This window comes from Ovis canadensis, chromosome 17 (assembly GCF_042477335.2).
Source record: "Ovis canadensis isolate MfBH-ARS-UI-01 breed Bighorn chromosome 17, ARS-UI_OviCan_v2, whole genome shotgun sequence".
Taxonomy (NCBI): domain Eukaryota; kingdom Metazoa; phylum Chordata; class Mammalia; order Artiodactyla; family Bovidae; genus Ovis; species Ovis canadensis.
In genome coordinates, this window is record NC_091261.1 from 17105262 (window position 1) to 17116792 (window position 11531).

The 11531-nt window shown below is 39.8% G+C and overlaps 1 protein-coding gene across 9 annotated transcripts in view; it reads left to right on the forward strand.

Annotated features, from left to right (window-relative positions):
- SH3D19 (SH3 domain containing 19) overlaps nt 1-10792 on the forward strand; it is a 201254-nt gene extending 190462 nt beyond the window's left edge. For all 9 annotated transcript variants that reach the window (XM_069556718.1, XM_069556723.1, XM_069556719.1 and 6 more), the window contains 5 exons: nt 1533-1735; nt 2442-2494; nt 5222-5408; nt 5816-5913; nt 8846-10792. In XM_069556718.1, the coding sequence (XP_069412819.1) occupies nt 1533-1735; nt 2442-2494; nt 5222-5408; nt 5816-5913; nt 8846-8962 (658 nt within the window). In that variant the 3' untranslated portion in view covers nt 8963-10792. The remainder of the gene's footprint in view (nt 1-1532; nt 1736-2441; nt 2495-5221; nt 5409-5815; nt 5914-8845) is intronic.
- Nucleotides 10793-11531: the final 739 nt, after the last annotated feature.

Here is an 11531-nt window from a genome sequence, read left to right on the forward strand (position 1 = left end):
AAGAGACTCACCCCATTACAATAAAACCTGGGACTGCCAGCCGTGTGGCAGAGCAGTCCTCCTGGGTTCCCTTACCCTGCTGCTCTCCGCCCGGGCGCCCCTTCCCAACAAAGCGTCTTGCTTTGTCAGCACATGTGTCTCCTAAGAGAGTTCATTTCCGAGTGTTTGACAAGAGCCCATTCCCTCCTCCAACAATAGAAAATATTTAAACCTAATAGAAACATGAAGTCTATAGATCTGCTAGGTATTTTGTATTGTTTTGTTTTTGAGAGGACCTAGAAGAAAGTAAAGGAGGAGTTAATTTGGAGGAGGCTTCTTTTATGTTTGAAGACCAATTTATGTATCCTTTTATGCATCATTGTAACTCCTTTGTGATTTAAAACATTGCCACAATGCAACTTTATATTCCAGTTAAATGAGCAAATTAATAGAATTCAGTACCTCCTGAAGACAGTAAACCTGTCTTTGAATAGGTCAGACATAAGAAGATATGCTCTCTGAGGACTTCAGAAAATAAATGCAAAGGTTATCACAAATAAGAAAACTTCTGAAGCCACAATAGTTCAATTCTGTGTCAGATTCAGCTTTTCTCCTGTTTTTAAGCAGTGTTTACTGTGTCAGCAGGTTGAATTTAAAGTGGGCTTTCATAGCTGTTGATCCATTGACCTGACTTAAATCAGACTTTGATTGCAGCCAGTACCAACCTTTTCTTTTCAGGCAATTGCCTCTCCTTAGTCATTGCCATTGAAACTTCCTTTCTGAAGCCTCAAATCGAAGGTTTGGTATACAGTCATGTCTTTGAGGGATGCAATTTCATCTCTGTTTTTATCTTATTATCAGTCACAATTGCAGATCATTTAAGGATTGTTCCAATTCTCAGAAATGAAGCCTTTTTAAAGGAGATACAAAAATCATTTTAAAACAACAGTAGTAGGTATAAGATTAAATGTTATAAGATAATGTGCCGAGTGTGTTTTCCTTGAACCTCCTAGTTTTGAAGACCATTCATCTATATACAGAACTCACTGATTCAACATGTCTTAAGCATCTACCCTGCCCAGCTGATGCCCATTGCATTTCTGCCATGGAAGTTTGATGTCTTGCCCTGAGATGCTCAGGGTTAACACTTCTAAACTCAGTGCATTTATGACTGAGAGGGTTCAGACTCGGCCCTGGATTACTGTGGCCCAGGGATACAAAAACATGGAGACTGGGGAGATTCTGTCATGAAGAGGTGATCAAAAGATGCGACAACCTAAACCAACCACCAGCTGCCTATCTGGGATTCTGCATGTACTCGAAACTTGGCTTTAGCCTTTCTGAGTAAGATAGGCTCGTATCTACAAAGTAAGGACTGTCATTTAGAAATGAAGCTTATTCTTTTTCATGGAGATTGTAAATTATGCCTCATATATCTTGTTCCAAAGTAAATACAAAATAAATATTCACTGAAAGATTAAATGAGGGTTTCCAGGCATTTTGAAAGTTAGTACTGCCTAGTTTAACCCACAAATGTGATCTTCTTTCTTCAGAGGCCCAAGGTGTGTTGCTCGATTTGAGTATATTGGAGACCAGAAGGATGAGTTAAGTTTCTCAGAGGGAGAAATTATTATTCTTAAAGAGTATGTGAATGATGAGTGGGCGAGAGGAGAACTTGGAGACAGATCTGGAATCTTCCCCCTTAACTTTGTGGAACTCATTGAGGATCATCCCACTTCTGGTACAAATGTTTTAAGTGAGTATCGAGAATATGGTTTTTTATTGTGTACTATCCTAATTCAAATAAACCAGGTAATAGGTTAATACTTAAGTTGCATAATAATCCATATTGCCATATTTTTTAAGGTAGAAGGAAAAATGATTTTTAAATGGTATTCGTCATTTTGGGGATAGTCATTATTGTGGCAGTCTTTCAAAGAGCTGGTTTTTGTATTTTAGGTAATTAGCAGTAGCTTCATATTTTTTTTTACTAAAGTCTCTCAGTCGTGTCCAACTCTTTGTGACCCCATGGGCTACACATGGAATTCTCCAGGCCAGAATACTGGAGTGGGTAGCTGTTCCCTTCTCCAAGGGATCTTCCCAACCCAGGAATTGAACCGGGGTCTCCTTCATTGCAGGCGGGTTCTTTACCAACTGAGCCATCAGGGAAGCCGTTCATATTAGCTATCAGGGAAGCTTCATATTAGAGATGGCAAAAAAAAAGAATCATCAACTTTTAAACAGAAATGGCCTGTAGAGTATAGCTAATGCATTTCCTCCTTCAGTCTACAGTAAAGAGAACAAACCCAGAGAGGGTGGTTTGTACTGGCCTGGCAAAGCTAGCACCCAGTATGTGAAGAGACTGATCTGGAATCCCAGACTTTTAACTTTCCTCCGAAAGATTTTCCCCAGTGCAGTGTGGTCTTTACATCTGAAGTTTTTATTTTTCTTTCAAAATATAGGCACAAAGGTACCACCAAAGACCAAAAAAGAAGATTATGGTGCAAATTCTCAGGTAGGCTCTTTGAATAGATAACTGTGGTGAAAGCCAAGTTTTATCTCTGGGAGGACTGTTAAAATCATAATTATAAAAAAAAGTATTTAATTTTTTAATTCATGTAGCAGATATTTGAGGTAAATAGTTAGGTGATTAATCCCTTTCTTGCTCATAGAGTTCATCATACAAATGAATTAGAAAAACATACAAACACTGATAAAAATTAATGAGGAAAGAGACATTATTGGAATATTCATGAAAGAGATAGTATAAGTGGCTGATAGTAAAAAAGGTTTGTGGTTTTTTTTGTTTTGTTTTTGGCTGCTCACCTTTGTTCCCTGTCCAGGTCTCAAACCCACCCTCCCTGTGTTGGGAGCACAGAGTTTTAACCACTGGACCACCAGGGAAGTCCCCAAGAAAGTTACTTAACCTTACAGTAATCAAAGAAATGCCTTGTAAGGAAACAGTAAAATTCAGTTTAACATATCTAGTTAGCCAAAGATTCAATACAACAACAGCAAACAAGTAATTATAGGTACGTGATTGTTAAAAGAGGAAAAGTACAGATTATTGTTATCATTGTTTTTATCTCTCACCCTAAAGATGAAAAATGAGACAAAGTTTTAGTCACAAAAGGTGGTCATAGCTGTGTTATTATAATGTGAAAAAATTGGAAATGACCTGAATATGGCCATTATTGGGAAAATGTTCTGAGGCCACGAAAAACTAGATTTGGGAAGTAAATGTCATGGGAGGAAAACATATAGTGAAACTAAATATACAGCATAAAAAGACGAGCAGGAAATGTATTTAAGTTGTTAACATTCAGTTTCCCTAGGTGGTTAACATTATAGATAGATGGGTGTTTTTCCCATTCTTCATGCATTTCCGAACTTGCCAAATGTTCAGGAACATTTGTATTATTTTTATAATAGGAGAGAGAAAAAATGTATTAAAATGTTTAGTGTTTAGCATGACTTCAGAAGTTCAAACTGGACAGGAATGTGAGTGACTTCTATCGTTTTTTGTGACAGATTTTAGAAGAGTGAGCCTGACAGGGTCATTGTCACAACGTCAGGGGTCACTGGGCTGTGTGTCTCAATTCTTTCATCCCCCCACTGATTGTCAAACAGGAAAGAAAGTGACCACAGTTCTTGGAAAGGAAGTGTTCGCATGGTGGCCCCTATTCCCAGGAGTGACAAGTACTCTTCTGTAGAGTTGGCTTCTCAAGTGCAGGAGCAAGAGGACGGGGTTAGGGCTGTTTATGTTGTTGTTTTCCTTTGAAGCCATCAACTGCTGAGAACTTAAGATGTGCCAGGCACTGTGCTGAGCAGTCTACATGCATTACCTCGTTTGACCCCACGTGAGCCCTGAGATGAAGCTGAGGCTTAGCCTAGTGAAACGTCTTGCCCTGTGTTAACTGGGAGTGACGGAACTGGCTCTAAGCTTTTGATCTTAGTGTAATCCTTGCCTCCCTGCTTGAGCTTCTTGAACACAGGGCTCTCATCTGAGTTGGCAGAGACTCCTTGTCACAGAGCAGAACCTTCTTATGATGCATTTGCAGCAAAAAGCATTCTTGTTGGAGCAAGAACCATCACCCCAGGTAGTTACCCTGCCAGCTGTGGAGCAAACCATGACTTGTAAAATTAGAAGTGTGGACTGATGGAGACTTGGGCCGTGGGGTCCGATAACCTCTCAGCCAGGTGGTGTGCTCACTGCTCAGTCGTGTGCACACTTGTGTCCAACTCTTTGCAACTCCATGGGCTGTAGCCCACCAAGCTCCTCTGTCCATGGAATTTTCTAGGCAAGAATACTGAAGTGAGTTGCCATTTCCTCCTCCAGGGATATTCTTGACCCAGGGATTGAACCTACATCTCCTGCATTGCAGGCAGATCCTTTATTGCTGAGTCACCAGGTAAAGACCTGGGAATTAACAGACTGCCCATTCTGATCCTTCCTAATTCAGGTAAAGAGCTTCACTGAAAATTATATGCTTGGAAATTCCCTGGAAGTCCAGTAGTTAGGATTCTGGGCTTCCAATAACCAAGAGCCTGGGTTCAATCCCTGGTCTGGGGATTAAAATCCCACAAGCTTGTAAAGCAATTATCCTTCAATAAAAAATTAATTAATTAAAAAATATCCCACAAGCTGCACTGTGTGGCCAAAAAAAAAGAAAAAAGGAAAATTATGTTTGCCAGAATGTTTTCATAGTGTCATAAATACTATATATAAATACGATAAGCTTTTCTCTAATTTTTTAGTGGAACTAATGTCATAGATCATGGGCTTCCCAGTTGGTGCTAGTGGTAAAGAGCCTGCCCGCCAAGGCAGAAGAAAGACACAGGTTCAGTCCCTGGGTCGGGAAGATCCCCTGAAGGAGGGCATGGCAACCCACTCCAGTATTCTTACCTGGAGAATCCCATGGACAGAGGAGCCTGGCACGCTACAGTCCATGGAGCTGCAGAGAGTCGGACACGTCTGAAGTGACGTAGCACACACAGTGTCATAGACCATAATGCAAAAGCCACAAATTTTATCACGTGTCATTTAGAATTTTAAGAAAAAATTTTCTGGAAGCTTATATTTCTGAAACTCATTAGTGACATTAGGTATTGAGTGATTTCAAGTGGCCCTCAGACTTTGAAATGTTATGACCCCTTAGTTTTTTTGCCACCACTTTTTAAGCTTTGTGAAAATTAATCTGAAATAAAATTTCACATTTCTTATCAAACTGATTTGTAACAGGAGAACAATCTTTGTGGAGAATGGTGCGAAGCTCTGCACAGTTTCATGGCAGAGACCAGTGAGGACTTATCCTTCAAGAGGGGAGACCGGATCCTGATTCTGGAGCGAGTGGACTCCGACTGGTACAAGGGCAGACTGCGGGACCGAGAGGGCATCTTCCCCGCCGTCTTCGTGCGGCCCTGCCCAGGTACCACCGCTGCCCGGGAGGCTCTTACCCGCCAAGGGGACCCCAAGGCCTTTGAAATGATACAGATTTCTTGTCCCTCTGGCCGTGCTCCATTTCAGTTGTTTGCCTGTATTTGAAAGTTAATTCATAAGGTTATGCAGACTTTCTGCATATAATTTGTTGAAGTTATGTGGGGAAAAGAGATAAAGATACCTTTAATCGATAATGGCTAGTTTTATCTCCTGAATATATTTTCTATAATTTTTTTTCTGCTAAGAGTACATATTTCATCTTTTTGCAAGTTAAAATAAATTCAAAATTAATTGAAAATGTTATGTACTGGAAATGACAAGGGGATTTCTTAAAATGTTTGATTTGTGTTTTAGTCAATGTCTTTCTATGTATTTGAATTTTCGGTGTCTTCATAGCTGAGGCAAAAGGCATGGCTGCTTTATCACTGAAGGGGAGGAAGGCCAAAGCCTTGTATGATTTCCATGGGGAGAATGAAGATGAGCTTTCCTTCAAGGTCAGAATGTGTATCTTTTTCTGTAACTGCATTAAGCAGCTGTAAATTTTGAAATGTCTTCCACTGAAGGGTGAACACTTGCATGGAGTATTGGTCATTGATCAAGAATGAAAGGACCTCGGACCCTCGTTCTTAAGGATGAGATCAGAGAAGTGACTAGGGCAAATGTGTATTTGCAGGTCATTTAGGCACTTAAAGTCTTACTGATATTGCTAGACCCACAGTTGCCAAACAACTTCCTTATTCCTCAGCCTTATGGCATGTGATCTCACTAATGCTGGAGCTGTCACTGGAAGCCCTCGTAAAGGATGGTCCTCAGACTTCCCTGGTGGTCTCCCGGTTAAGATTCTGTGCTTCCACTGCAGGGGCCACATGTTGGATCCCTGGTTCAGGAATTAAGATCCCACGATGCCACGCGGCTCAGCCAAAGTAAAGGAGGGATGATCCCTTGCATGGCCCTTGCAGCCTGCTGCTGTCACGTCTTGAAATCAGCGGGGAAGTCAGGCGGCCCCTACTACAGCTGGCCTCTGCAGCAGTGCCTCACAAGGCCCTGGAGTCTTTTCCACAGAGATACTGAATAGATTTTAGGGTAGTGATCCCAGAAGATTAAGGTACTTTGAGGAGGGTTTTTTAAGAAGCCTAAAGCCTAACCTTAATCATAAACAGAATGCTTGCATGATCCTGTTTCCACATCCATAGGTGGATTGTGCTCAGAGGAAAGTACCCAGGGTAGTACTGTGGTATTGGGCCAGATGCTATCAGAAGAGTTGTCAGGCAGTGGGAAATTCCCCATCATTGGAGATACTCAGAGCAAGGATGCCACAGAGGGAATGAAAGAATCCAGGAGTGATTGGACAAGATGAGACTTAAGACAGTGGGTACCCACATTAGGTTTACACCTGTCTACAACAAAATGAGGAAAATGGCGATGGCTGGGGATGTGGAGGCTTCAGGGGAGTCATGGAGAAAGGTGGGCATGCTGAGGTATGTCAGTATAAGGTTGCTAACTTTTCTGTTTTGTGATGGAGTTTACTTTCTTCTGAGAATTTCTTTTTATATTAAAATGTCATTTCCGTTATAAAATATTACTAGTAAATGATACATATTTCTTATGCAAAATTATAATTGGTAATCCTATATGTTTCTTTCTCTCTTTTTAATTTCTTCATCCATAAAATCCAAATGTTTAGAAACTGTTGCCCTAGTCCTTTTCAATCTTGAGAGTCAATGGCTTAAAATTAATTCCTTTTATCCTCAAGTATAATGTTACTTCAAGTGAACCCTCTGGATTCAGACTTTTGGGGTATTGTTTTGGCCTTCATTTAGGTTATGTCAGTATAATCATCCAGAAAATAGGTTGTCTTCAGGCATTTTTGCAAATGCCTGACTGTAAGCAAGATAGTTCTAGAGTCTTTTAGTTAAGGGATGCTGTACCATTTTCAGTATTGTCGATCATTAGTATTTTATTCAATATCCACAGAATATTAGTAAGTAAAACTTTTTTAAAACTGTCCTAGTTCTCAGAAAACAGATGTGGCATATACGTGTGTATGAATCAGAGCCAAGAAAAATAGCTTTAGTCAAGGATTATAGCTCAGGAACCAAAAGGAGCTTAGAACAGAGACTTTAGATGCCAGAGTCTTTACACATTTTAGCAGAGTAAACTAAATTAATGACATTAGATCGTCAGCATTTTCCATTAAGAATGGCCTTAAATCAAACCAGTTTTCCAAAGGGCAGTGTCCTAGGGCTACAAATAAATCCATTTAACCTGATAAAGATATCCTTAAAAGTAGCCAGGGTATTCTTGGACCATTACAGAATCTTAATTCAGGTTCCAGGAAATGGCTAGAAACCACAAAGAACAAAATAGTTTCAGGAGATAATTTCAAAACTTATGTCCTCATCTGTTGAGATGGTATAACTCACACAGGAGTGAGACACCCAGCCCTTTTGACTAGCCCAGTGAAGACAATCACGTGCTAAGTCAGGGACAGGGAGGCTGCGGTGTGATATTGAGGCCGCAGAGGAGTGGAATGCTCCAAACGGCAGAGAATGCGTTATGTGGAAGAACAGATGTAGAGCACAAAATGCTCAGGAGGCTGAGAAAAGGCAATGTTAGTAAGAGCCTGCCTAACTAAGAAGGTAGACTGTATCATGTGGTGACCTCATGCCTAACGGTTAACATTAGGTTATCCATCATGATTCCTGGATAGGCCCGGGAATCACTCTAGATTTGAATCCTCTTTCTACCACTCACCGACATGCAGCACTGAGCAAGTCACATAATCCCTCTGAGTTTCAGTTTCCTTTTCTATAAAATAAGGAAATCTATAAAAATATTTATCAAAAATTGGGAAATAATAGTACCACTTCTAGGACTGCAGTATTGTTTAAATGAGTTAATTTTCACTATTCTTAGTTTGATAAAAAAGAAAATAAATGAGTGAATTCCCATAAAGCACATAGAAAAGGACAAGGCACACGTACAGTGAGCATACAGCCCCCTCGCGCCACCGAGTCTCTGCACGTCGCCTGGGATGAGGCCTCCCCAGACTGCCCTAATGCGCTGGCAGCTCACACTTTCTGCCCTCCTCTGCTAGCTCAGTTATTCGTCTCCCAGCTCTGGAATAAGGTCTTTCTTCATTGCTGTATCCAGTGTCCAGAATAGTGTCTGACACGTAGTGGGTGCCTGATAAATAACTATTATTTGGGGAAAAAATTTATATATATATACTATGTTAGCTGGTATTTTTATTTATTAAAGAATAATTTTAGATTAGGAGTGGTGAATTTGAGGGGCACAAAATACAGCCTGGAAATGCAACAAAGGCAACAATGACAGAGGAATGGGGTTTGAGGAAGAGAAGCAGCTTAACGTGGGTACTCAACAGAAACTTAATAATTATTTTCAATTCCTGTTTTCCTACAGGCTGGAGACATAATAACAGAGCTGGAATCTGTCGATGATGACTGGATGAGTGGAGAACTGATGGGAAAATCTGGAATATTTCCCAAAACGTACGTTCAGTTTTTACAAGTTAGCTAAAGGTGATGCTTGACTGTGCTCCCTGGCACAGAAACTCACTTGAACTCTCACTTTGACTATCAGATATGTTTTTGCACTATTTTTTTAAACGGAAAGAAATATCGATGCTGTATACGGTATACTAGAATTTTCTGAAAGCAGAAAACATCTTGATTTTGTAGTTAGCTTTCTTTCACATTAGAAATGTGTGCATGGAAACCCACGCGCACGTTTCTACCAAGGAGGACATCACGCAGGAGCAAGGCAGGCAGACCCTCCGCCGGCAGAGCGTCTGGTGACAGGGCTGCACTGCGACACTCGCAAGCGAACACTGCACTTGGACGTCTGTGTTCATCGGCGCAAGTAAAGCAACCGTGCTTCTTCAATTTTCGCTTCAGTTTTAGAAGAGGACATTTGTTATTCTACATGCTGTAACTCTCAGGCGATGGTTGGTAACCGAAATTTCATTTTTGACATTCAAATTAATTCTAACAGCTTGAGAGCGTTATCCTTATGACCAGGGCAAAGCCTTGTTTCAGAAGGGAGTAGTTCATTGACTAGTGGAGCCTTGGTGAGCATGTGGGGAATCAGCTCATAGTCACCAAATGCTCCTGTGTTGCCAGATGTTTTCCCTTGGTCCCAGTGTCTGAAAGTGGTTAAAATTTGATGCGTAAGAACCAAAACCACCCTGAAAAGCCTTGCTAATAGAACTAACTCTTTCACATACCTGCAGTACTTCTTTCTTTCCTCTGTGTATACCTTATGTTAACAGGGTTATTATAAAGCACATTTTCTGATTCTGTAATCATTCTTTTGACAATTACTGGTACTCAAAGAAAAATTCATTTTCTTTGCGTTACCCCCAGTAATATATAAAAGCTGTGTCTTGTTACAGTGGTACATTATGAATCACATATATATATCTCAGAATACAGAGCAACTGTTAAGATGGGAAACAATGCCAAACCCGCAGCTCATTCTTCCAAATATAATCAGAGCTAAAAATAACTTGAGAATCTGAAGGCTAATACTTCCGGGGTTGTTCTTCTCCCCCCAGCTCATCCCTGCAGTTTTTAGAGTAAATAGAAAAACCACTTCCCTGCTATGCATTGTTACGCACTCCAGGCTTAAGATGAAAGTCTTAAAGCTAAAAAGTGGTTCATTGTGAAACTGAATCAATTACAGCTTATGGGCTGAAGCCAAATATATTGGTTGAAGACAATCTTTCAAACAGATCAATGAAATAGAATTTCATTGGAAATGTAAAACACTGTCCCAACAATGTTCATAACTTTCTTCTGTTTTTGAGAAGAGTTTCATATGCTGGGCCACTTTTTTGCTTTTGTTATTGTTTCCATTGTCTGAAAAGTTAGGCAGTTAAGTGATGAAACCATTATGTGAACACCATGTGGGGTTCTGTAACGGAGGAGAGACTTACCTTGTCTTTGATTAAAGTCATTTCCCAGTATATGGTTACAGTTGATTTGGGGGTATGGGAGCTAATTTTTTTAACATGTTTTGGGTATAGAAGATGGAATAAAGAAAACTGGTCAAATATCACTCAAGAGTAATTTCATAAGAAATGGATGGCTTAAAGCATTGTCTCAACTAAATTCCTATTTGCAGCAAGCTTGTGTAACAGCAGGAAGGTGAGACTCTGGGGGACTGGGATAGGGCATGAAGTATATTTCTTTGCCTGTGTAATCTTAACATCTTACATCAAAAATCATGAAAACTTAGCTTTATTGGAGAAAAATATTCCTCTTAAATTTTGGCCTCTGTCAGCAGAATGATAAGTGCAATAGGTGTGTATCTACTTGACACTATAATAAACTGAACTGAACTTTCAAAGCCCATTTCTCTTACATATACTAGACTGAGGTTTTTGAGAATGGAGGTGATATCTTTTTATCTCCAGCCGTTTGTACCATACGGGCTCAATAGAGGCTTGTTGGTTGGTTGGTTGGTTGGTTGGTTGGCTGGATGGATGGGGATAACTTTCATGTAATAGTGATACTATTTTGGAGCCACTATGGTCCAAATATCTTTCCTCTTTGATTTACTGACAAAAAACTTTGTTGAAACAAAATTTGCAGTTATATGTCTTCCACTCCATCATGCTACATTTTTTGCTTGTCATTTATTACCTACTCAGCTGATGAGAAGTAAAAATATAGCATGGTATAAGTTTTCTTAGGTACTTTCTTATCCTGTATACTGATTGACCATGACTTTTATACTCAGTGAATTTCATAGTGGAGAAATAGAAATGTATTCTTGCTCTTTTCAGGAATTTTAGTTGTAAACCTAATATTGTTCATCCAAGCCACTGCAAACTAGGATCTCCAAATCCTTTTTCTTTGGTGGGTTAAACTAGAGAAGTCATTTAATATGTTAATCTTACCCTTTTGAACACTAAAAGACCACAGATTTCTTTAAAAGATGCTCTAGCTTATATGACTGGGGGGGAGATTAATGTCATTTGTGCTTATGGAAATCACAGGTTTTTAATAGTCTGAAATGTTAATTATGAAAAAGATCAGCACATTTATCAGAATTTGTTAGAACTGGCGTTTGAAAAAAATTTTAT